General features: G+C 40.2%; 3 protein-coding genes across 3 annotated transcripts; all 3 read left to right on the forward strand.

Annotated features, from left to right (window-relative positions):
• Positions 1-283: 283 nt before the first annotated feature.
• LOC126510523 (keratin-associated protein 5-4-like) lies at positions 284-727 on the forward strand. Its single transcript, XM_050157111.1, has one exon. It carries the CDS (start codon positions 284-286, stop codon positions 725-727), a length of 444 nt encoding a protein of 147 aa, XP_050013068.1.
• Positions 728-6,021: 5,294 nt separating this feature from the next.
• Positions 6,022-6,495, forward strand: LOC126510327 (keratin-associated protein 9-1-like). Its single transcript, XM_050156859.1, has one exon. The coding sequence runs from the start codon at positions 6,022-6,024 to the stop codon at positions 6,493-6,495; it is 474 nt and encodes a 157-aa protein (XP_050012816.1).
• An 11,056-nt stretch (positions 6,496-17,551) lies between these two features.
• On the forward strand, positions 17,552-18,190 carry LOC126510328 (keratin-associated protein 4-3-like). Its single transcript, XM_050156860.1, has one exon. It carries the CDS (start codon positions 17,552-17,554, stop codon positions 18,188-18,190), a length of 639 nt encoding a protein of 212 aa, XP_050012817.1.
• The last annotated feature ends 9,671 nt before the right edge of the window (positions 18,191-27,861 follow it).

The following is a 27,861-nucleotide window of genomic DNA, read 5'->3' on the forward strand; positions in this document are numbered from 1 at the left end:
GTTAGAACAAAGCAAATGGGATGAATCGTTGAGATACTGGAAAGTGTTCAAGTAAGCTATCCCCAAATAAGAAATGAATGCTTTCAAATGAACAGAATGTTAGGTGAGAATTTCCTTCCACATGAACACAAATTAAATATGGAAATGGTGAACAAAGAGGAAGAGACTTTCCAATTGGCCTAATCCTGGGAGACTCATGGTATAAAAGGCCCTGACTGGAAGAACTTGCTACACTATTGAAAACTCACCTGTGAACAGAGTAAAACTTTCTACACCTGATACCATGGCCCTCTGCTGCTGCCCACCTTGTTGTGAGCCATGCTGCTGCAAGACCACCTGCTGCAAAACCACCTGCTGCCAGCCCTGCTGCTGTGAATCCAGCTGCCCTGAGTCCAACTGCTGTCAGCCTTGCTGTCCCCCATGTTGCTGCAGCACACCATGCTGCAAGCCCTGTGGCTGTGATACCACCAGCTGCAAGACCACCTGTTGCAAGCCAACCTGTGTGAACATCTGCTGCAGCACACCCTGCTGCCAACCCTGTTGCTGTGTGCCCACCTGCTGCCAGCCCTGCTGCTGTGTGCCCACCTGCTGCCAGCCCTGCTGCTGTGTGCCCACCTGCTGTGAAAGCACCTGCTGTGATACCACCTGCTGCAAGGACACCTGTTGCAAGCCAACCTGTGTGACCATCAGCTGCAGCACACCTTGCTGCCAACCCTGCTGCTGCTGACCAGCTCCCTTAAGGAATGTCTGGACAGCCATGCTCTCCAGAGAGTTGATGGGCCCTAGGTTTACAAAGTCACACCTTAGCCTTTGCTGACCCCCTTCATGTTCTCACCAGGAAACCTGGCGAATATAAAATCTAACTTAAGTGTGGGAAATGCTGTGAGGAAAGATGGCATTCCTCACATGTTTCTCCTGTCATCTCCAAAGATTATGGATGTCATCGTCATGGGGGCTGATGTGAAGGTCAGGTATCAGTCTAAATTCTGAACCACGATCTTTATATCTCTCACCAAATAACTTAAGAAAACACTGCTTCCCAAATAAAACTTGATTTCATCCATTATCTTTTCAAATGTATTTTCTTAGCTACCCCAATGTTTTTATGTGGCATTTTTTTTCTTCTCACTTATAACATGTGTCCCTGGAAATAGGCAATTTTAATAAACTCTGTGCTATCATCATTTCATGGTGTCTGTCATTTTGTTCTGATGAACCACATAAAAAATTCACATATTGAACAGAATTCTAAATACTCAACTTGGTTCCCCCCTGCCCTGCTTTAATGACACTAACATGCTTTGAAACAGTGGATCCATGGAAGGTTTCTGTAGATGGAAATTTCTGTCCTACACACACCCACAGCCATTCCATCCCAAATAAGCATATAGAGGATTATATTAATTATTAATTGGTTGGCCTATTGCTTGGACTTATTACTAACTAGCTCTTACTACTTAAACTCGCCCATAATTTTTAATCTATCTTTAGCCACGTATCTTGATACCTTTTCTCAGGAAGGCATATTCATCTTGCTTCTTCTACAACTGGTTTTATGACTGTGTTTCTGCCTTTCCTCTTCTCAGAATCCTCCTAGTCTGATTGCCCTGCCGATACTCCCTGCCTGAATACTAGCCAATCAGCATTTTATTAAACCAATATGAGTGACAAGACTTTACAGTTTATAAGAGCATTGTCACACAGCATTCCCCCTTTTTTCTTTGCAAAACAAAAACCCTAAGTCTATTCTCCTGTGTTTAGCTTTTTTTCTGACCATTATTCATAACAACACCCTTGGAAGAGTGGATCTGAGACACAATCAATATTGAATCTTATGCCCATGAGGATGGATGGACAGGAGAGGTGATTTCCAGAAGTTAGAAGAAATATCAAAATGTCAAGTGTTTAAATCAATACCCAATAAGCAAATAAAATAGACCTATAACTGCTAAAGAAATAAAAGCAGTCATCAAAAGTCTCCCAACCAAAAAAAAAGCCCAGGACCAGATGGTTTCAATGCAGAATTCTGCAAGATTTTCAAAGAAGAACTAATTACCATCAATACTCCTCAAATTGTTTCACACAAAAGAAAAAGAAAGAACATTGCTAAACTCCTTTCATGAGGCTACAATTACCCTGATACCCAAATCACACAAAGATATTACTAAGAAAGAGAATTATAGACCAATCTCATTCATGAGCATTGATGCAAAAATACTCAATAAAATACTGGCAAACTGATCTGGGATTCCCCTACATATGCTGTAAATAAGTTTTTTTGCCACTAGTTAATAAAGAAATACTTTAGGCCAATGGCAAGGAAGAATATAACTGGGCTGGAAATGATATAAACAGAGAGTAGGCAGAGTCAGAGAGATGCCATGTAGCTGCCAAAAGAGAGAGATGCCAGAAATTGCTGATAGACTACAACCTCATGATAAAATGTAAAATAATAGAAATGGGTTAGTTTAAATATAAGTTAGTTGATAAGAAGCCTAAGCTATTGGCCAAGCAGTTTTGTGATTAATATAGTTTCTGTGTGATTATTTCAGGCTTGGGTAGCCAGGAAATGGTCAACAAGACAAAATGACAGCCTACAGAATGGGAAAATATCTTCACTAACCCCACATCTGACAGAGGTCTGATCTCCGAAATATACAAAGAACTCAAGAAATTGGTCATCAAAAGGACAAATAATAAAATAAAAAATGGAGTACAGACCTAAACAGAGAACTCTCAACAGATGAATCTAAAATGACTAAAAGCCACTTACAGAAATGTTCAACATCCTTAGTCATCAGAGAAATGAAAATCAAAACCATTCTAAGTTCCCATCGTACACCTGCCAGAATAGTCAAGATCAAAAATGCTGATGACAGCTTATGATGAAAGGGATACGGGGTAAAGAGGACATTCCTCCATGGCTGGTGGAAGTGCAAACTGCTGTGGCCGCTTTGGAAATCAGTACAGCAATTTCTCAGAAAATTAGGAAACAACCTACCTCAAGACCAAGCAATACTACTTCTGGATGTATATGCAAAGGATGCCCAATCATACCAAAATGACATGTGCTCAGCTATGTTCATAGCAGCATTGTTTGTCATAGCCAGAACCTGGAAACAACCTTAATGCCCATCGACAAAAGAATGGATAAAGAAAACATGGTACATTTACACAATGGAATACTACACAGCAGCAAAAAATAATGACATCTTGAAATTTGCCTAAAAATAAATAGATCTAAAACATCCTATTGAGTGAAGTAACCCAGACACAGAAAAATGAAATATGCTATATACTCACTCATAAGTGTCTTTTAGACATAAAACAAAGAAAAAACAGCCTATAATTCACAACCCCAGAGAACATAGACAACAAAAAAGAACCTAACAGAGAAATACATGGATCTAATATACATGGGAAGTACAAAAAGACAAGATCTCCTCAGTAAATTGGGGGCATAAAGATAATGGGAGGGCATAGAAGGGGTAGAGGTGAGAAGGAAGGGGAGAAAAGAAATATATTGCTCAATAAAAACTATAAAAATAAATAGAAAATAAATAAATAAAAATTTAAATCAAAACAAAAGTTCATGCCATCACTAAATTTTTCAATTCTCTGTAGACTTTTTAAAAAGCAAAAGTAAAAATGACTAAAAGAATATATAAAAAACATATTTGAACACCACAAACTACCAGGAAATACAAACCAAAAGATCCTTGAAATTCTACCTCACTCCCATCAGGAAAGGTTGTCATCAAGAAAGCCAACAAAAAATTGCTGGTGAGGATCCAGGGGGAAATAAAACTTTTACACACTGTAATAGGAATGGAAATTAGCACAGTCTGTATGGAAATTAGCTTGTAGGATCTTTAAAAATAATCTAAAATTAGAACCACCACATGACTCCTCCACAGTACATACAACAAAGAACCAGCCTGCCTGTCTCTCAATGGATGGATGCAAAAAAAATATGGCATATATGAAGAAGAATAAATGATGTCATTGTCCAGAAAACAGCTGAAATTTGGAGATCGTCTTAATAAGTAAATTAAGTTGGACTCCAAAGACAAAAGTCATGTTTCCCTCATATAAGGAGGGTGGGGACACAAAAGAAGCAATGGGATGACTTGAGAAGAGAAAGGGAATCAGAAAGAGGCCACAGGGGACATTAAATTCGGTGATGTTGAGTAAATTTGATCAAACTGTGTTAAGTGCATTCACGACAATGTAGTGATCAAATGCACTGTTTTGTGAAATCAGTGGGTGCTAATAAAAATCCATCAATTTCTGTATGTCATATGAAACAAATATGCAAGTGTTAAACTAAAACACTAATAGTGCAGCCAGGGGGAGGTGGTGCACACTTTAATCCCAGCACTAGGGAGGCAGAGGCACGTGGTTCTTTATAAGTTCAAGGCCAACCTGGTTCTACAGAGTGAGTTCCATAACAGTCAGCACTACAGAGAGAAACCCTGTCTCCAAAAAAGCAAAAACAAATAAACAAACAAGATGCAATACTAGAAACTTCTAAGAATAAATTTAGTAAAATAAGGACAAGGCTCTTGCAAAACAAAAGGACCAACATTTCATGATAAACAAGTTTCTATGTAGCTGAAAGTGTCTGTACAGCCTTTGTGCATAAAACAGAAACAATTAAAACATTGTTCTGAATAGTCCCAAGCTGTAAGCAACCTGTCTTCTTGGCATAAAAATCCAATCAGTGAGTGGTGTCAAACTCGTTTAGTGAAATGGTACAATAAAGTGAGAATGAACAAACTGGGGTCCATGACGGTAAGTGTTTGTGACAATCATCTTATGGTCAAGGGCATAGATTAATTTTGATTTGCAGCAACATTAACAGTGATGTAACTGATCCTTGAAGATAGTGAGAAGCAGCTTTTGAGCTTGAGTGATATAAAATGGATTGTAAGGACCGAAGTTCATTTCCATTTCTTTAATAATTCTGTGGCTGTGCTGACCATTTGTTCTCTCAAATGGGAAGTTAATTATCTATGTATTTTTAGTATGAACAGTAGACTAGAGTGATGGGAAAGAGTATGAAAGAGAGAGAGACACATCATATTCCCCGAGGATAAATTAGGTAATAAATAATTCTGTCACTAAATGGAAAGAAAAGAGGTAGAGTAGAAAAGAAAATGAAGAAGAAAGTCCAGACAGAGAGGGATGGGGATAAAAGTAAAGAGAGTCAGGCAGCAGAAGGAAATCAGGAGATCTCCAGTCTAACGTCACTGCCCCTACAGACAGCCAGGTGTGCCCTGGAATAGCATGCCCACCCTCCTTTGTCTGGATCTAAGGACTTTCTCCCCATGAGCTCCCAGGAGAAGACAGTCACTCAGGACTGACGGCCATCCACATCTCCCTTGATGCCTCTTTATTCCTAATGTACTGTTTCTATTTATAATCACCAGTTCTGGCTCTACTCTGCTAAGAAACACACCATTGGAGATACCCTTATCTCAAACCACCTTTAGTGAGACCAAGATACAAGGCATAACACTATATACAGAGATTGACACAACCTTGGACAGTTTGGAAATCGGTTTTGTGGGCAACCAGACAGGAAATTAGGTGTTGAGTCCATCATGCTGAATACAGCACACTCATGCCCAGAGACATTTGTAAATCTAAGCCCAGATGGCAGAAGAAAGTAAGAACGAAGGAATCTTGACCTTCCCATAGAGCAGGAGCTACCAAAGACCAGATGATGACTAGAGCTGCAACAAAGCTGATGGGATGAGCGTCCGAGTTATTGGAAAGAGTTCAAGTGAGCTATCCCCAAAGAGGAAAAGGATGCTTCCAAATGATTCAGAGCATGAGGTGAGAATTTCCTTCTTCAGGAACACAAATTAAATATGGAAATGGTGAACAAAGAGGAAGAGTCTTTCTAATTGGCTCAAACCTTGGAGACCCATGGTATAAAAGTCTGTGACTAGAAAATCTTTCTACACAGTTGAAAACTTACCCGTGAACAGAGTAAAACCCTCCACACCTGCTACCATGGCCCTCTGTTGCTGCCCACCTTGCTGTGAGCCATGCTGCTGCAAGACCACCTGCTGCAAGACCACCTGCTGCCAGCCTTGCTGCTGTGAATACAGCTGCCCTGAGTCCCTCTGCTGCCAGCCTTGCTGTCTCCCATGTTGCTGCAGCATACTCTGCTGCGAGCCCTGCTGCTGTGTGCCTGCCTGCTGCCAGCCCTGCTGCTTAAAGCTTTGCTTGTGTGTGCCCACCTGCTGTGAAAGCACCTGCTGCAAGACCACCTGTTGCAAGCCAACCTGTGTGACCATCTGCTGCGTGCCCACCTGCTGCCAACCCTGCTGCTGCCAGCCCTGCTCCTGCCAACCCTGCTGCTGCGTGCCCACCTGCTGCCAGCCCTGCTGCTGTGTGCCCAGCTGCTGCAAGGACACCTGTTGCAAACCAACCTGTGTGACCATCAGCTGCAGCACACCTTGCTGCCAACCCTGCTGCTGCTGACCAGCTCCCCTAAAGAATGTCTGCACAGCCATGCTCTGGGGAGAGTTGACTGCCCCTGGATTCAACAAAGTCACACCTTAACCTTTGCTGACCCCCTTCATGTTCTCACCAGGAAACCTGGCGAATGTAAAATCTAACTTAAGTGTGGAAAAATGCTGTGAGAAAGGATGGTGTCCCTCACACCTCTCTCCTCATCTCCAGAGATTATGCATCTTGTGACATCTTCATGGGGGCTATGTGGAAAGTCAGGTATCAGTTTAAATTCTGAGCTAAGATTTTTATATGTCTCACCTAATAACTTAAAAAAAAAAACCTACCCCAAAAAATAAAACTTGTATTTCTTCTCAACTGTACTGAGTTAACCCCAGATTTTTATGTGTTATCTCCTTCTTTCTTCTCACTTATGAAATTTGTCTATGAAAGTAAGCAATTTTTTAATAAACTCTGTGCTTTCATCATTCCATAGCATCTATCATCTTATTTTGATGAATCACTTAATGAAAAAATCCACAAAATCAATAGAATTCTAAATGTTTAACATGGTCCCCTGAATCAGTGACACTAGCCATAGTGTTGAACAGTAGATCCATGGAAGATTTCTATCTGGAACAACTGAAATTTAATACCCAATGATGACCATCTTCCTGGTTCCTCCAATCTCAGCTCCTACAAACCAAGGGACTGTTCTCTCCTTTGCTGGCTGACTTTTATGAACATTATTTGTGTGAAACTGTATATAGCAATGGACTTTTTGTCTTAATTTCTTTATCCAGTTGCTTCTCAAAGAGCATCTAAGATTCAGCTACATCTTCTCAATTGTTCATTGGAAGGGCACAAACTTGCAAGTGTCACTATCACTTTAGGATTCTGATTTCAACCACTTCATTTTCTAGAGAACAGCTGCATATGAGATTATATGTTTAATGAATAAATCACACTCAAAAAATTATCAATCACATGATCTCATTTGTAAGCCCAAGATTTTACACAGAACATCAAATCCTGTATATGGTCTGCGAGAAAGTGGGCAAGTAGTCCGGGTAGGGTCTATGAAATATTATCAAAGAACACGAGTCCATGACACACTTAAACCAGTTTATGCATTTCCTCCTACATTCAATAAATTTGTATCATTAAAAATAAAAATTTTAATTGAAAGGACATTCTGATTTCAATTAACTTGAACAAATATCCTAAGATATGGCTACTGAGTCAAAAAGATCCTTTATTTTTATTTTTTTAGGAGCCTTTGTAAATTTCTATACACCTGTTGTTCTTCTTTATGTTCCTCCTGCTGTGCAAGATTCCCAAGATTCCCAATAGCATGGTGGTTAAGAACACAAACTGCTCTTGAGTACCAACCTTGCTTCATTTCCCAGCATCTACAAAGCAGCTCACAACCACCAGCAATTCTGATTCCAAGGTACCCAATGCCCTCCTGCCCTCCTCTGACATCCCTGAGCTGAACATGTGCTGTAAATACATACATGCAGGCAAAACACTCATATACAAAAATATAATAAATAAATCATTTTAAATTTATGAAACACTGAAGAGTCCCAATGTCTTCCCGTGTGTATCAACACCTTTTGATCTCTACTTTATCTGATACTAGATAGACAGCATTCCAATACTGCCAAAGTTATACAAATAGCATTCCAGTGTTTGATGATATCTCATGCCATCAGGGAAGAATAATGCACACAACAAAGGAACAGTGTTCCTCTGCTGTACTGCCCTGGAAAAGGCTCTGTGTAAGTGTGAGCCCCTGAGCTCTAAAGTTCCATGCTTCATCAAGCAGTTATCTGTGGAGAAATGGCATCCCTTCCCATCACAGCACCCGTGCCTGCTCTCCTAATGTCTCAGCTGCTCCTTTCCACAAGTTGCCTTTGCACAAAATGGCTCTGAAGCTACTTGTGCTGTCCTCTTTTTAAATCAAAGAAAGAAACAAAAAGAATGACTGTCCTGGAGCTCTCTCTGTAAGCCACCCTGGCCTTGAACTCACAGACGTTTGCCTCCTCTGCCTCCCAAGTACAGGGATTAAAGGTGTGATGATGCACAGCTGGGTACTTGTGCAACTTAGAAGTTGTACCTCTAAAAGGAATCTGAAGTCGTGATTTCTGTTTTGGGATCCTAGATGTGCTGTTTTCATGTGAGATTTCTGACTTAGTGAAATTTTTACTACCATTTAAAACAGCCCCAAACCCTGAAAATGTCTTATCCGGGAACCAGGAATTCAGGTTTCATGCATGACACTTCTCTAGGCAGCCATGAAGTATTCCAGAACCTTGGCTCTTAGGAAACAGAGGACAGCAAGAAACTGATAAGAATGGTTCCTGCTCTACAAGACACTCTGCGAAAATGAAGTTCATCCCAAGTTCATTGCATCCCATTTTCCACCTCCCTAGTGGATTCCTGCCTGACAGTGTCACTACCAGCCAGCCAGCTTTCAACTCAGACTCAAGCTATGTCATAGGAGAGTTAAAGGAACAAGAAGTCCACCAGTCCTGGATCCCCACTCAGAATAATTCAAGGAAGATGTTCTTATTCATTATCTAAAATACTCCTATGTCTCCCTTGACTTACTGGAGATCCTCTCATCCTTTATTTATATAAAATGATGCTTGACCTGTCACTTCTCTCTTCCTGTACTCCGACCAAGTATGAAGGCCATGGCTCGTGGTATCTCAGGTTTTCCATGATTCTCAGAGGGATTAGAAGACCTGATTTAATATCAGAGACTAGAAACACTTTTATTTTATCCCTTTATGACATGTTTTAAAGCCAGACATGAGTTTATCTGCCATACGTGTCAAAGATCTTTGAATGTATAAAATTTTCCCTCTAAGTGTTATATGCACCATATGAGTGCAGTTCACAGAAACCAGAAGGGACTTCTGATCACCTGGAACATGAGTTGCAGACAGTTGAGAGTCACCACATAAGTGCTGAGATCTGAACCTGGGGTCTCTGCAAGAGAGTGCTCTTAACAACTGAGCCATCTGCCCAGCTCCCAGACAACAATTCTTCATCAACTGAGAGCTTCGTCTATGATGTCATTGAGAGTCTGGATGTCTCAGCCAGTAGAGAAGCTACCAGGGAGCTTGCACACTTCCCCAGCTTCTCTTCAGTGAGTTTAGCTGACACATCCCTTTCTTTAACCTTAAAGTCTCTACAAGTGAAAAGAGACAAAAGGCAGAATGCTATCGCACAGAAGAGCTCAGAAGAAATATTAACATATGCGCAACATTAGTATGCTACTCTGAAGAGCAGACCCGTAACAGAAAACTTGTGCTGCATTTTTTCACTTTTTCAGAAATTTTATTAGTATTAATAATTTTTTATTTAATTAAACTTGTTCTCTGACATTTTAAACAATGTATAAAATTTATGATGATTACTCTCACCCTGTATTTCCCCTTATTTCACTGCCCCCTATGTCTACCTATCCCCTTTATACAAATCTTTTTTTCCATTCTTTTTTTTTCATAAATAAATAAACCCAAAGAGTTTATTCAGGAGTGTCCATGTGACTCCAAGTTTGGTGTTATCCACTCGAGCCCGATGGGCTCAGTGTTGAGCACATAAATGAAGACAATGACTCTTCCTCTTCCAGAATATTTCCATAGTCAAGAGTTCAGCAATAAAGCATTGGGTCTTCTGAGCCCCTCCCCCATCTATCATTGATTGTTGATAAGGCCAGTCTTGTGCAGGTTCAGTGAAAGTAACTACAGCTGCTGTGAGTTTACAAAATCAATGGCTGCCTTGAGATTTAAGGAATTTTAAGCCTTACATTTTACAGCCTTTCTTCCTACTCTCTTACTCTTACTGGTTGGGAGCCACTTTTGGGGGAGGGGGGTGACTTCTTCCACTATCCTAATCACGGTGGGTTCACACTTTCCAGGGTAAGGATGTGAGGATTAGAAAAGTTAGGTAGGAGGAACAGAGATAAGAAAGAATCACCAAGACACAGGATGGTAATGGGAGGGAAACTCGGTAAAAGCTAAATGCTGAATTCTTCGTTCTGACTTCTGAGTTGAGTTCACCCATGTTGAATTTTCCATACACTTTTATAGCCAAACACCATACAGGAAAGAAGGCAAAAGACTGCTTTAACATGATACAAAATCAACAAAACTGTTACTTGCCCTAATACTTGAGACATCAAGTTGTTATTTCTTAAGAAAAGCTTTCTGTTGTTTAGGCAGTTAACTCTCCCTAGACCAAGCATCCTGAAGGTAGCTGCTTTCTAGGTCAAACCTCCTATTTCAAAAGAAGGAGCAGAAAGAAGTACTCTTGAATTCTCTGACCATTGGTCAGGGTGGAGTGGATCTCCCTCTATAGGCATCTTAATGTCCAAAATACCAAGTAACCACACCCTAAGTCAGGGTTCGTAGCCACAGTTTTGTCAACAACTTTAAGCTCACGTTTTTGGGCTTCCACACTTACAAGGTACTTTCTGCTCTTCATTTTCAATGTTCTCCAAGCCTTACATGGATTGGTATAAAAGTCTTCCTTAGTGCTGGGCCCTCAATTGTTATGTATTTTCAATACCTTGGCCAGCCAAGTATGGTGATATCTTATTTGTACAAATAAAGGTTGCCTGAAGATTAGAATTTGGGACTAGCCACTAGCTAAGCATAGAGTTAAAGAATTATGTGCAGACAGACAGGAAATGATTTGGCTGGGCAGAGAGAGGAAGTGATAAGGCAGGATGAAACATGAGCTCAGTCTCTTTCGACTCGGAAGTTGAGAAGCAAGGTGGCTGGTGGGTTTTCTCCTTCATCTCTCTCATCTCTCAGCATTTCCTCTAATGTCTGACCCCAGGATTTTATTATTAAGACCTACTAGAAATAGTGCTACAAATAGGTGCCCAATATGGGAAGACATTCACGAAAAAGCCATTTGCCTGTGGCTCTTGATCCACTGGCCCAGGCTGGAGCTATATGGGGTTCCCTCCAGAGCTGCATGTGGGGCTACTGCCCCATCCAGCTATGCTTTCTTCTCTTTTTACTCCTAGCCTTTGTGCGAGTTTGGGATTTTCCTGCTGTAGCCTCTCTCAGTCTCCAGCTACCACCCAAACCTCAAAAGCAACTGGGCTCCAAACATCACAGGACTTACCTGCCCTAGACCTGGCAGCTATGCCTTCAGACAGACCCCTCCTCACTGCCACGCATGCTTTTTGCAAAAAAAAAAAAAAAAAATTCCTTATGAGTTTTTCAAAAACTCAACTTTCTCCCTCTCTTTCTCCAATGTGGCCAGCAGGCTTTCCCTACATTGCCTCTCCTCAGGACGCCACTTGCAGTTCAAGGCTATGTGCTAGAAGCTGCAGCTTTTTTCAGCCAAGCTGTTCACTGACTGTGTTCTCTGCTCAAAGGCACTATGCCTCACAGTTCACAGTTGGGATTTTTTTTAAAGGGAGGAATTGGTTAAAAGATAGAGTTTTCCCCACATTAAAAAAATAGGAAACAATATTACCATGGAAGGTTTTAGGTCTCTGTATGATAATGCATTGGACAGTCACAAAATGAAACAATTGAATGGGAGGTTAAATAATTTAGATGGGACTTATGTAATGAAAATTCTCAACATTATAAGTTTAATCATTTTTTGGTTTTTCACAAAAAAAAGGTGGTTAGTATGAGTGCTAAGATACAACAAGTTTTAGAAAAACTTAATAAAACAGGTCATAGAGGTATTCAGATACAGACAGAGGAATTTAATGACAAACCAATTTCAGCATTGCATTATTGGATTAGAGAGTAGCAGCCAAATGTTTTCAAACAACCAATTTTAATTTATTCAGTCACCTTACAGGAACTGCCAGATGACAAATAGACCCGAGGCTACGCAAGAGTTAAATGGACTCCTGTGGAGATGATTTAAGGAGATTCAAGGAAGTGATAGTCTCATAAGGCATGCATTCATCTTTTCTGAAACAGATGTTAAGCTTGTAGCCAACTTGTAATACAATTATTCTTGGAGACTAGAGAGCTTTAGTTAAAGTGGTCATGGAGTCTGGTCCTCAATTACATGGATGACCTGGTTCAAAGAAGAGGCTAAGACCATTGAACAAAGAAGGGCTAAATGTATGAAAATCTCCCAAGACCAGCTGCTTGGAGAGGGCAGTTACATGCTTATATACAAAGGCAATCTCTATATGATAACCATGTTCTTGATTTATGCCTCACAGAGGCTTTGAATGCTTGAGACAGAATTAGGGAAGTAAGAAAGAAAACCGAGTCATTTGCTAAGGTTATACAGGGCTCAAACAAACCTTCACAGATTTCATACAAAGACTGACTTTAGCAGTAATTGAATGATACCAGATTCAGAAACTAGACAAATGATAATTGAATCTCTAGCTTATAAAAATACTAATTCTCAATGTAAAAGGATACTTAGGCATTTAAAGGTAATATCTGTACACTTGGAAGAGTGGATCTGAGACACAATCAATATTGAATCTCATGACCATACTATTCATGGATAGGAAAGGTGATTTCCAGAGGCAAGAAAAATCAAAATGTCAAGTGTTTCAATTGTGGCAACCACAGTTACCTAAAAAGGGATTCTAAACAGGGTGCTCCTAAAAACAGTTTCTTTCCTAAGTATAAATCAAGCAGAATGCCTCTTTCCTCTGGATTATGAAGAAGGTTTAGCAAAGGCAGGCATTGAACTAATGCCTGAAGGTCAACAAATGACAGTCAAGGTAATACTTTGCTGTTGAGAAACACTTTCAGGGGCTACTTACAGGCCCCAATGCAAAATTCAGTACAGTCATTTCTTAGAACTTTGGAGGAAAGTTCTTCCCAGAGCAATTAAAGAAACTAATGCCTATAAGAAACCATTGAATCTCATGACCATACTATTCGTGGATAGGAAAGGTAATTTCCAGAGGCAAGAAAAATCAAAATGTCAAGTGTTTCAATTGTGGCAAACACAGTTACCTAAAAAGGGATTGTGGATGATAAAATAGCTATAGAGGAGAAAACAAAAAACTTCAGGAAAAAAACATCATGAAAATATTTTGGCAAACTTCTATACGTGAACAAAGATCAAAATTAAAAACACAAATAAGTCATATTGTCACTGAAGGTCTTATAGACACAGCTTTGGATGTCACAAAAAATGCATCAGAAATTTGGTATCCAAATTGGACTCTTCAGGAGGTAAATCTTTAGCTTTTATGGATTGGAACTTTATCTTGGGTAAAACAGAGCATGGAACGGGTCAAATGTATTGGTCTGGAAGATCCGAGAGGAAAATTAAAACTAACATACCAGTGAACTTACAGGGATGTGATTTGATACAGTAAAATGGAATACTCAGATTAACATTCTTCCAATATCAGAAATAAACCATACATTAATTTATGTTAGAGGAGGAAGCCGCTTGTTAGTTCCTGGCCACCTGACTAGCTTAAACCAGAAATAATTACACAAAAACTGTATTCACTGCTTGACCTATTAGCTCTAGCTTCTTATTGGCAAACACACATTAATTTTACCCATCTCCAGTAATCTGTGTATCACCACATAGCAATGGCTTACCAGCAAAGTTTCAGCATGTCTTGGTGTGAGACCATGGTCTATATTCTGTCAATTATATTTTCAATAAATGCTGATTGGCCAGTTGCCAGGCAGGAAGTATAGGCGGCACAACCAGACAGGAAATAGAGGTGGGTCAATGAAAACAGGAGAATTCTGGGAAGGAGGAAGCCCATTCCTCGGCAGTCCTGCCCAACCAAAGGAGAAGCATGATGTCACTGCCCCACTGAATAAGGTACCAAGCCAAGTGGCTAGCACAGATAAGAATAATATAATATAATAATATAAGTTATAAGAGTTAATAAGAAGCCTGAGCTAATGGGCCAATCAGTTTATCATTAATATAGACCTCTGTGTGATTTCTTTGGGGCTAAACGACTGTGGGACCTGATGGGAGGACAGAAACCAGGAAGGACAGAAAACTCTGACATCAGTTCAATGTTAACCTGCTATTTACCCCCAGATTCATTACCATCTCTTTGGAATACATTCCCCTAGTACGAGTCCTCCCTAACAATGTCATCTTGGCCTAGACTGCACCTATCCCAGACGGAAATCATCTTAGAGGAGGGTGGAAGGCATAAATACTGACGTGACCATCCCTTTGAAAAAGTTTAAGGAAAGCACTGCACTGATTGTTTACATCCTCACACTCACCCGTATCTTTAAAGAATTGTCATCTGTTGAATGGAAAAATTATTTGCCCATTACTTCTTGCTTTTCCTTACCTTTGTCAAAACATAAACCTATCTTCACACAGACACAAGATAGGAGAGGCTTTTACAAAGACAATCTTGGACTAGTGGAGATTCAGGCTAGAAACCAACATTTAGTTCATCACTGTGGGTGCCATAGCAACATGTTAACCCACGATAACATTTATATCTAAGTGCGGGAAAAGATCAGCTGTGTAGAAAAGCAACTGCCCCAATTCATCTTTGCAGGAGTCAGACACGTGACCACATGGACAGACAAAAATTCAAGTAGGAATGATGCTGTTATCCACTAGAGGAGTAATACACATGCAGTTTTATAAATAAATATATGAGAATTTAAAAGTTAAAATAAAAAATAGGTAATACATTCATTAAATGGTCAAATTACATGAAGACTTTTTAAAATATAGAAAGTACAAATGACTAAAGGAATACATTAGAAAAACAGTCAATACCACTAGCCATCAGGAAATACAAATCACAACTTCCTTGAAATTCTACCTCACTCCCCTCATCAAGAAAAACAACAAAAACAAGTGCTGGTGAGGATCCAAGGGGAAAGGAAACCTTTACACACTATTAATGGGAATGAAAATTTGCACAGTCTGTATGGATATTAACTTGTAGAATATTTTTAAAAAATCTAAAATTAGAACCAACACATACAACAAAGAACCAGCCTGCCTGTCTGTCAGTGGACAGATGCATGAATAAGATATGGTGCATATGAGAAAGAATGAATGATGTCATTGCCAGAAAACAGATGAAATTTGGAGATCATCTTGATAAGTGAAGTAAGTAGAATACCAAAGACACAGGCTATGTTTCTCTCATATAAGGAGGGGTGGGGACACAAAAGAAGCAATAGGACAATTTGGGAAGAGAAGGAGAATCAGGAGGAGGCCACAGGGGACATCAGAGAGGGTGACAGTGAGTGAATTTGATCAAACTGTGTTACATGCATTCACCACAACGTCATGATCAAATGCACTGTTTTGTAAAATCAGTGCAAGCTAATGCAAATCAATCAATTTCTGTATGTCATAAGACAAAAATGGAAGCTTTAAATTAAAACACATATAGTTCATCCAAGCAATGGCGGCACACACCTTTAATCCTAGCACTAGGGAGGCAAAGGCAGATGGTTCTCTGGGAGTTCAAGGCCAGCCTGATATACAGTGAGTTCCAGAACAGCCAGGACTACACAGAAAAATCCTGTCTCAGAAAACAAAAAAAAAAAAAAAGCAAGCAAGCAAACATAGGGTACAATAAAAGAAACTCTCCAAGGATAAATCTAGTAAAAGAAGGACTAGTCTCCTGCAAAGGAAAGTACCAATGTCTCATGAAAAGAAATCTTCAGGTACCCAGAAAACTATGTACAGCCTTTGTGTTTAAAACAGAAACAACTATAGCAGCATTGTTTTTGAATAGTCCCAAACTGTAAACAACCTGGTTTCTCATAATAAAATTCCAATCAGTGAGCAGTGTCAAACTCATGTAATGGAATATTATACAAACATAAGAATGAACAAACTGAGGTCAGTACAGGGAGGGTTGTCACAGTCATCCTATGATCAAGGACACAGACTGTTTTGATTCACAAAGACGTTCAAAGTGATGCTAAGGTTGGAAGACTGACCCTCAAAGACAGTGAGAACCAGCTTTTGAGGATGAGTGACATGAAATGGTTTGTAAGGACCAAAGTTAGTTTCCATTTCTTTAATAATGCTATAGCTCTGTTCACCTTTTATTCTCTCAAATGGGAAATTAATTATCTATATATTTTTAGTAAATAGTAGACTAGAGTGAGGGAGATAGAGTAAGAAAGAGAGAGATACACATCATATTCCCCATAGATAAATTTGGTAATAAATTAGGTGCCTGTCAAGTAATCATAATTCTGTCACTAAATGGAAAGAAATAGGTACAGTAGAGAAGACAATGAAGGAAAAAGACCAGACATATAGGGATGGGAATAAAAGTAAAGAGAACAAAGCAAACATAGGGAATCAGGAGATCACCAACCTAAGGTCACTGCCCCTGCTGACAGCAAGGTGTGCACTGGAGTCACCATCTCACCCTCCTTTTCTGGATCTAAGGATTTCCCCATAAGCTTCTAAGTGGAGAATGATGGCCATCCACGGCTCAACTGGTGCCTTCTTATTCCTAATGTGCTGCTGCTTTTTATACCAACCACTGCTGGTTCTACACTGCCTTGTAAACACCATTACAGACACCCTTATCTCAAACCACGTTTAATGAGCCCCAGATACACAGGGATGGGAATTTATACAAAGATTGACACACACCTAGGACAGTTTGGAATTGGGCTTTGTGGGCAAACAGAGAGGGAACTAGGTGTTTTGTCCATCATAGTGAATACAGCTCACTCATGCCCAGGGACATTTATAAATCTAAGCACAGGTGGCAGAAGAAAGTTGTAAGAACAAAGGAATCTTGACCTTCCCATAGAGCAGGAGCTACCAAAGACCAGATGACGACTAGAGCTGCAACAAAGCTGATGGGATGAGCGTCCGAGTTATTGGAAAGAGTTCAAGTGAGCTATCCCCAAAAAAGAAAAGGATGCTTCCAAATGATTCAGAGCATGAGGTGAGAATTTCCTTCTTCAGGAACACAAATTAAATATGGAAATGGTGAACAAAGAGGAAGAGTCTTTCTAATTGGCTCAAACCTTGGAGACCCATGGTATAAAAGTCTGTGACTAGAAAATCTTTCTACACAGTTGAAAACTTACCCGTGAACAGAGTAAAACCCTCCACACCTGCTACCATGGCCCTCTGTTGCTGCCCACCTTGCTGTGAGCCATGCTGCTGCAAGACCACCTGCTGCAAGACCACCTGCTGCCAGCCTTGCTGCTGTGAATACAGCTGCCCTGAGTCCCTCTGCTGCCAGCCTTGCTGTCTCCCATGTTGCTGCAGCATACTCTGCTGCAAGACCTGCTGCTGCGAGCCCTGCTGCTGTGTGCCCAGCTGCTGCCAGCCCTGCTGCTGTGTGCCTGCCTGCTGCCAGCCCTGCTGCTGTGTGCCTGCCTGCTGCCAGCCCTGCTGCTGTGTGCCTGCCTGCTGCCAGCCCTGCTGCTGTGTGCCTGTCTGCTGCGAGCCCTGCTGCTGTGTGCCTGCCTGCTGCCAGCCCTGCTGCTTAAAGCTTTGCTTGTGTGTGCCCACCTGCTGTGAAAGCACCTGCTGCAAGACCACCTGTTGCAAGCCAACCTGTGTGACCATCTGCTGCGTGCCCACCTGCTGCCAACCCTGCTGCTGCCAGCCCTGCTCCTGCCAACCCTGCTGCTGCGTGCCCACCTGCTGCCAGCCCTGCTGCTGTGTGCCCAGCTGCTGCAAGGACACCTGTTGCAAACCAACCTGTGTGACCATCAGCTGCAGCACACCTTGCTGCCAACCCTGCTGCTGCTGACCAGCTCCCCTAAAGAATGTCTGCACAGCCATGCTCTGGGGAGAGTTGACTGCCCCTGGATTCAACAAAGTCACACCTTAACCTTTGCTGACCCCCTTCATGTTCTCACCAGGAAACCTGGCGAATGTAAAATCTAACTTAAGTGTGGAAAAATGCTGTGAGAAAGGATGGTGTCCCTCACACCTCTCTCCTCATCTCCAGAGATTATGCATCTTGTGACATCTTCATGGGGGCTATGTGGAAAGTCAGGTATCAGTTTAAATTCTGAGCTAAGATTTTTATATGTCTCACCTAATAACTTAAAAAAAACCTACCCCAAAAAATAAAACTTGTATTTCTTCTCAACTGTACTGAGTTAACCCCAGATTTTTATGTGTTATCTCCTTCTTTCTTCTCACTTATGAAATTTGTCTATGAAAGTAAGCAATTTTTTAATAAACTCTGTGCTTTCATCATTCCATAGCGTCTATCATCTTATTTTGATGAATCACTTAATGAAAAAATCCACAAAATCAATAGACTTCTAAATGTTTAACATGGTCCCCTGAATCAGTGACACTAGCCATAGTGTTGAACAGTAGATCCATGGAAGATTTCTATCTGGAACAACTGAAATTTAATACCCAATGATGACCATCTTCCTGGTTCCTCCAATCTCAGCTCCTACAAACCAAGGGACTGTTCTCTCCTTTGCTGGCTGACTTTTATGAACATTATTTGTGTGAAACTGTATATAGCAATGGACTTTTTGTCTTAATTTCTTTATCCAGTTGCTTCTCAAAGAGCATCTAAGATTCAGCTACATCTTCTCAATTGTTCATTGGAAGGGCACAAACTTGCAAGTGTCACTATCACTTTAGGATTCTGATTTCAACCACTTCATTTTCTAGAGAACAGCTGCATATGAGATTATATGTTTAATGAATAAATCACACTCAAAAAATTATCAATCACATGATCTCATTTGTAAGCCCAAGATTTTACACAGAACTTCAAATCCTGTATATGGTCTGCGAGAAAGTGGGCAAGTAGTCCGGGTAGGGTCTATGAAATATTATCAAAGAACACGAGTCCATGACACACTTAAACCAGTTTATGCATTTCCTCCTACATTCAATAAATTTGTATCATTAAAAATAAAAATTTTAATTGAAAGGACATTCTGATTTCAATTAACTTGAACAAATATCCTAAGATATGGCTACTGAGTCAAAAAGATCCTTTATTTTTATTTTTTTAGGAGCCTTTGTAAATTTCTATACACCTGTTGTTCTTCTTTATGTTCCTCCTGCTGTGCAAGATTCCCAAGATTCCCAATAGCATGGTGGTTAAGAACACAAACTGCTCTTGAGTACCAACCTTGCTTCATTTCCCAGCATCTACATAGCAGCTCACAACCACCCGCAATTCTGATTCCAAGGTACCCAGTGCCCTCCTGCCCTCCTCTGACATCCCTGAGCTGAACATGTGCTGTAAATACATACATGCCGGCAAAACACTCATATACAAAAATATAATAAATAAATCATTTTAAATTTATGAAACACTGAAGAGTCCCAATGTCTCCCCGTGTGTGTCAATACCTTTTGATCTCTACTTTATCTGATACTAGATAGACAGCATTCTAATACTGCCAAAGTTATACAAATAACACTCCAGTGTTTGACGATATCTCATGCCATCAGGGAATAATAATGCACACAACAAAGGAACAGTGTCCCTCTGCTGTACTGCCCTGGAAAAGGCTCTGTGTAAGTGTGAGCCCCTGAGCTCTAAAGTTCCATGCTTCATCAAGCAGTTATCTGTAGAGAAATGGCATTCCTTCCCATCACAGCACCAGTGCCTGCTCTCCTAATGTCTGAGCTACTCCTTTCCACAAGTTCCCTTTACACAAAATGGCTCTGAAGCTACTTGAGCTAGTCTCTTTTTAAAACAAACAGACAAACAAAAAGAATGACTGTCCTGGAGCTCTCTCTGTAAGCCACCCTGGCCTTGAACTCACAGACGTTTGCCTCCTCTGCCTCCCAAGTACAGGGATTAAAGGTGTGCTGATGCACAGCTGGGTACTTGTGCTACTTAGAAGTTGTACCTCTAAAAGGAATCTGAAGTCGTGATTTCTGTTTTGGGATCCTGGATGTGCTGTTTTCATGTGAGATTTCTGACTTAGTGAAATTTTTACTACCATTTAAAACAGCCCCAACCCCTGAAAATGTCTTATCCGGGAACCAGGAATTCAGGTTTCATGCATGACACTTCTCTAGGCAGCCATGAAGTATTCCAGAACCTTGGCTCTTAGGAAACAGAGGACAGCAAGAAACTGATAAGAATGGTTCCTGCTCTACAAGACACTCTGCGAAACTGAAGTTCATCCCAAGTTCATTACATCCCATTCTGCACCTCCCTAGTGGATTCCTGCCTGACAGTGTCACTACCAGCCAGCCAGCTTTCAACTCAGACTCAAGCTATGTCATAGGAGAGTTAAAGGAACAGGAAGTCCACCAGTCCTGGATCCCCACTCAGAATAATTCAAGGAAGATGTTCTTATTCATTATCTAAAATACTCCTATGTCTCCCTTGACTTACTGGAGATCCTCTCATCCTTTATTTATATAAAATGATGCTTGACCTGTCACTTCTCTCTTCCTGTACTCCAGCCAAGTATGAAGGCCATGGCTTGTGGTATCCCAGGTTTTTCCATGATTCTCAGAGGGATTAGAAGACCTGATTTAATATCAGAGACTAGAAACCCTTTTATTTTATCCCTTTATGACATGTTTTAAAGCCAGACATGAGTTTATCTGCCGTACGTGTCAAAGATCTTTGAATGTATAAAATTTTCCCTATAAGTGTTATATGCACCATATGAGTGCAGTTCACAGAAGCCAGAAGGGACTTCCGATCACCTGGAACATGAGTTGCAGACAGTTGAGAGTCACCACATAAGTGCTGAGATCTGAACCTGGGGTCTCTGCAAGAGAGTGCTCTTAACAACTGAGCCATCTGCCCAGCTCCCAGACAACAATTCTTCATCAACTGAGAGCTTCGTCTATGATGTCATTGAGAGTCTGGATGTCTCAGCCAGTAGAGAAGCTACCAGGGAGCTTGCACACTTCCCCAGCTTCTCTTCAGTGAGTTTAGCTGACACATCCCTTTCTTTAACCTTAAAGTCTCTACAAGTGAAAAGAGACAAAAGGCAGAATGCTATCGCACAGAAGAGCTCAGAAGAAATATTAACATATGCGCAACATTAGTATGCTACTCTGAAGAGCAGACCCGTAACAGAAAACTTGTGCTGCATTTTTTCACTTTTTCAGAAATTTTATTAGTATTAATAATTTTTTATTTAATTAAACTTGTTCTCTGACATTTTAAACAATGTATAAAATTTATGATGATTACTCTCACCCTGTATTTCCCCTTATTTCACTGCCCCCTATGTCTACCTATCCCCTTTATACAAATCTTTTTTTCCATTCTTTTTTTTTCATAAATAAATAAACCCAAAGAGTTTATTCAGGAGTGTCCATGTGACTCCAAGTTTGGTGTTATCCACTCGAGCCCGATGGGCTCAGTGTTGAGCACATAAATGAAGACAATGACTCTTCCTCTTCCAGAATATTTCCATAGTCAAGAGTTCAGCAATAAAGCATTGGGTCTTCTGAGCCCCTCCCCCATCTATCATTGATTGTTGATAAGGCCAGTCTTGTGCAGGTTCAGTGAAAGTAACTACAGCTGCTGTGAGTTTACAAAATCAATGGCTGCCTTGAGACTTAAAGGATTTTAAGCCTTACATTTTACAGCCTTTCTTCCTACTCTCTTACTCTTACTGGTTGGGAGCCACTTTTGGGGGAGGGGGGTGACTTCTTCCACTATCCTAATCACGGTGGGTTCACACTTTCCAGGGTAAGGATGTGAGGATTAGAAAAGTTAGGTAGGAGGAACAGAGATAAGAAAGAATCACCAAGACACAGGATGGTAATGGGAGGGAAACTCGGTAAAAGCTAAATGCTGAATTCTTCGTTCTGACTTCTGAGTTGAGTTCACCCATGTTGAATTTTCCATACACTTTTATAGCCAAACACCATACAGGAAAGAAGGCAAAAGACTGCTTTAACATGATACAAAATCAACAAAACTGTTACTTGCCCTAATACTTGAGACATCAAGTTGTTATTTCTTAAGAAAAGCTTTCTGTTGTTTAGGCAGTTAACTCTCCCTAGACCAAGCATCCTGAAGGTAGCTGCTTTCTAGGTCAAACCTCCTATTTCGAAAGAAGTACGCTTGAATTCTCTGACCATTGGTCAAGGTGGAGTGGATCTCCCTCTATGGGCATCTTAATGTCCAAAATACCAAGTAACCACACCCTAAGTCAGGGTTCGTAGCCACAGTTTTGTCACCAACTTTAAGCTCACGTTTTTGGGCTTCCACACTTACAAGGTACTTTCTGCTCTTCATTTTCAATGTTCTCCAAGCCTTACATGGATTGGTATAAAAGTCTTCCTTAGTGCTGGGCCCTCAATTGTTATGTATTTTCAATACCTTGGCCAGCCAAGTATGGTGATATCTTATTTGTACAAATAAAGGTTGCCTGAAGATTAGAATTTGGGACTAGCCACTAGCTAAGCATAGAGTTAAAGAATTATGTGCAGACAGACAGGAAGTGATTTGGCTGGGCAGAGAGAGGAAGTGATAAGGCAGGATGAAACATGAGCTCAGTCTCTTTCGACTCGGAAGTTGAGAAGCAAGGTGGCTGGTGGGTTTTCTCCTTCATCTCTCTCATCTCTCAGCATTTCCTCTAATGTCTGACCCCAGGATTTTATTATTAAGACCTACTAGAAATAGTGCTACATATAGGTGCCCAATATGGGAAGACATTCACGAAAAAGCCATTTGCCTGTGGCTCTTGATCCACTGGCCCAGGTTGGAGCTATATGGGGGTTCCCTCCAGAGCTGCATGTGGGGCTACTGCCCCATCCAGCTATGCTTTCTTCTCTTTTTACTCCTAGCCTTTGTGCGAGTTTGGGATTTTCCTGCTGTAGCCTCTCTCAGTCTCCAGCTACCACCCAAACCTCAAAAGCAACTGGGCTCCAAACATCACAGGACTTACCTGCCCTAGACCTGGCAGCTATGCCTTCAGACAGCCCCCTCCTCACTGCCACGCATGCTTTTTGCAAAAAAAAAAAAATTCCTTATGAGTTTTTCAAAAACTCAACTTTCTCCCTCTCTTTCTCCACTGTGGCCAGCAGGCTTTCCCTACATTGCCTCTCCTCAGGACGCCACTTGCAGTTCAAGGCTATGTGCTAGAAGCTGCAGCTTTTTTCAGCCAAGCTGTTCACTGACTGTGTTCTCTGCTCAAAGGCACTATGCCTCACAGTTCACAGTTGGGATTTTTTTTAAAGGGAGGAATTGGTTAAAAGATAGAGTTTTCCCCACATTAAAAAAATAGGAAACAATATTACCATGGAAGGTTTTAGGTCTCTGTATGATAATGCATTGGACAGTCACAAAATGAAACAATTGAATGGGAGGTTAAATAATTTAGATGGGACTTATGTAATGAAAATTCTCAACATTATAAGTTTAATCATTTTTTGGTTTTTCACAAAAAAAAGGTGGTTAGTATGAGTGCTAAGATACAACAAGTTTTAGAAAAACTTAATAAAACAGGTCATAGAGGTATTCAGATACAGACAGAGGAATTTAATGACAAACCAATTTCAGCATTGCATTATTGGATTAGAGAGTAGCAGCCAAATGTTTTCAAACAACCAATTTTAATTTATTCAGTCACCTTACAGGAACTGCCAGATGACAAATAGACCCGAGGCTACGCAAGAGTTAAATGGACTCCTGTGGAGATGATTTAAGGAGATTCAAGGAAGTGATAGTCTCATAAGGCATGCATTCATCTTTTCTGAAACAGATGTTAAGCTTGTAGCCAACTTGTAATACAATTATTCTTGGAGACTAGAGAGCTTTAGTTAAAGTGGTCATGGAGTCTGGTCCTCAATTACATGGATGACCTGGTTCAAAGAAGAGGCTAAGACCATTGAACAAAGAAGGGCTAAATGTATGAAAATCTCCCAAGACCAGCTGCTTGGAGAGGGCAGTTACATGCTTATATACAAAGGCAATCTCTATATGATAACCATGTTCTTGATTTATGCCTCACAGAGGCTTTGAATGCTTGAGACAGAATTAGGGAAGTAAGAAAGAAAACCGAGTCATTTGCTAAGGTTATACAGGGCTCAAACAAACCTTCACAGATTTCATACAAAGACTGACTTTAGCAGTAATTGAATGATACCAGATTCAGAAACTAGACAAATGATAATTGAATCTCTAGCTTATAAAAATACTAATTCTCAATGTAAAAGGATACTTAGGCATTTAAAGGTAATATCTGTACACTTGGAAGAGTGGATCTGAGACACAATCAATATTGAATCTCATGACCATACTATTCGTGGATAGGAAAGGTGATTTCCAGAGGCAAGAAAAATCAAAATGTCAAGTGTTTCAATTGTGGCAACCACAGTTACCTAAAAAGGGATTCTAAACAGGGTGCTCCTAAAAACAGTTTCTTTCCTAAGTATAAATCAAGCAGAATGCCTCTTTCCTCTGGATTATGAAGAAGGTTTAGCAAAGGCAGGCATTGAACTAATGCCTGAAGGTCAACAAATGACAGTCAAGGTAATACTTTGCTGTTGAGAAACACTTTCAGGGGCTACTTACAGGCCCCAATGCAAAATTCAGTACAGTCATTTCTTAGAACTTTGGAGGAAAGTTCTTCCCAGAGCAATTAAAGAAACTAATGCCTATAAGAAACCATTGAATCTCATGACCATACTATTCGTGGATAGGAAAGGTGATTTCCAGAGGCAAGAAAAATCAAAATGTCAAGTGTTTCAATTGTGGCAAACACAGTTACCTAAAAAGGGATTGTGGATGATAAAATAGCTATAGAGGAGAAAACAAAAAACTTCAGGAAAAAAACATCATGTAAATATTTTGGCAAACTTCTATACGTGAACAAAGATCAAAATTAAAAACACAAATAAGTCATATTGTCACTGAAGGTCTTATAGACACAGCTTTGGATGTCACAAAAAATGCATCAGAAATTTGGTATCCAAATTGGACTCTTCAGGAGGTAAATCTTTAGCTTTTATGGATTGGAACTTTATCTTGGGTAAAACAGAGCATGGAACGGGTCAAATGTATTGGTCTGGAAGATCCGAGAGGAAAATTAAAACTAACATACCAGTGAACTTACAGGGATGTGATTTGATACAGTAAAATGGAATACTCAGATTAACATTCTTCCAATATCAGAAATAAACCATACATTAATTTATGTTAGAGGAGGAAGCCGCTTGTTAGTTCCTGGCCACCTGACTAGCTTAAACCAGAAATAATTACACAAAAACTGTATTCACTGCTTGACCTATTAGCTCTAGCTTCTTATTGGCAAACACACATTAATTTTACCCATCTCCAGTAATCTGTGTATCACCACATAGCAATGGCTTACCAGCAAAGTTTCAGCATGTCTTGGTGTGAGACCATGGTCTATATTCTGTCAATTATATTTTCAATAAATGCTGATTGGCCAGTTGCCAGGCAGGAAGTATAGGCGGCACAACCAGACAGGAAATAGAGGTGGGTCAATGAAAACAGGAGAATTCTGGGAAGGAGGAAGCCCATTCCTCGGCAGTCCTGCCCAACCAAAGGAGAAGCATGATGTCACTGCCCCACTGAATAAGGTACCAAGCCATGTGGCTAGCACAGATAAGAATAATATAATATAATAATATAAGTTATAAGAGTTAATAAGAAGCCTGAGCTAATGGGCCAATCAGTTTATCATTAATATAGACCTCTGTGTGATTTCTTTGGGGCTAAACGACTGTGGGACCTGATGGGAGGACAGAAACCAGGAAGGACAGAAAACTCTGACATCAGTTCAATGTTAACCTGCTATTTACCCCCAGATTCATTACCATCTCTTTGGAATACATTCCCCTAGTACGAGTCCTCCCTAACAATGTCATCTTGGCCTAGACTGCACCTATCCCAGACGGAAATCATCTTAGAGGAGGGTGGAAGGCATAAATACTGACGTGACCATCCCTTTGAAAAAGTTTAAGGAAAGCACTGCACTGATTGTTTACATCCTCACACTCACCCGTATCTTTAAAGAATTGTCATCTGTTGAATGGAAAAATTATTTGCCCATTACTTCTTGCTTTTCCTTACCTTTGTCAAAACATAAACCTATCTTCACACAGACACAAGATAGGAGAGGCTTTTACAAAGACAATCTTGGACTAGTGGAGATTCAGGCTAGAAACCAACATTTAGTTCATCACTGTGGGTGCCATAGCAACATGTTAACCCACGATAACATTTATATCTAAGTGCGGGAAAAGATCAGCTGTGTAGAAAAGCAACTGCCCCAATTCATCTTTGCAGGAGTCAGACACGTGACCACATGGACAGACAAAAATTCAAGTAGGAATGATGCTGTTATCCACTAGAGGAGTAATACACATGCAGTTTTATAAATAAATATATGAGAATTTAAAAGTTAAAATAAAAAATAGGTAATACATTCATTAAATGGTCAAATTACATGAAGACTTTTTAAAATATAGAAAGTACAAATGACTAAAGGAATACATTAGAAAAACAGTCAATACCACTAGCCATCAGGAAATACAAATCACAACTTCCTTGAAATTCTACCTCACTCCCCTCATCAAGAAAAACAACAAAAACAAGTGCTGGTGAGGATCCAAGGGGAAAGGAAACCTTTACACACTATTAATGGGAATGAAAATTTGCACAGTCTGTATGGATATTAACTTGTAGAATATTTTTAAAAAATCTAAAATTAGAACCAACACATACAACAAAGAACCAGCCTGCCTGTCTGTCAGTGGACAGATGCATGAATAAGATATGGTGCATATGAGAAAGAATGAATGATGTCATTGCCAGAAAACAGATGAAATTTGGAGATCATCTTGATAAGTGAAGTAAGTAGAATACCAAAGACACAGGCTATGTTTCTCTCATATAAGGAGGGGTGGGGACACAAAAGAAGCAATAGGACAATTTGGGAAGAGAAGGAGAATCAGGAGGAGGCCACAGGGGACATCAGAGAGGGTGACAGTGAGTGAATTTGATCAAACTGTGTTACATGCATTCACCACAACGTCATGATCAAATGCACTGTTTTGTAAAATCAGTGCAAGCTAATGCAAATCAATCAATTTCTGTATGTCATAAGACAAAAATGGAAGCTTTAAATTAAAACACATATAGTTCATCCAAGCAATGGCGGCACACACCTTTAATCCTAGCACTAGGGAGGCAAAGGCAGATGGTTCTCTGGGAGTTCAAGGCCAGCCTGATATACAGTGAGTTCCAGAACAGCCAGGACTACACAGAAAAATCCTGTCTCAGAAAACAAAAAAAAAAAAAAAGCAAGCAAGCAAACATAGGGTACAATAAAAGAAACTCTCCAAGGATAAATCTAGTAAAAGAAGGACTAGTCTCCTGCAAAGGAAAGTACCAATGTCTCATGAAAAGAAATCTTCAGGTACCCAGAAAACTATGTACAGCCTTTGTGTTTAAAACAGAAACAACTATAGCAGCATTGTTTT

Source organism: Alexandromys fortis, unplaced genomic scaffold (genome assembly GCF_014885135.2).
Source record: "Alexandromys fortis isolate MF-2015 unplaced genomic scaffold, M_Fortis_MF-2015_v1.1 scaffold_31, whole genome shotgun sequence".
Taxonomy (NCBI): domain Eukaryota; kingdom Metazoa; phylum Chordata; class Mammalia; order Rodentia; family Cricetidae; genus Alexandromys; species Alexandromys fortis.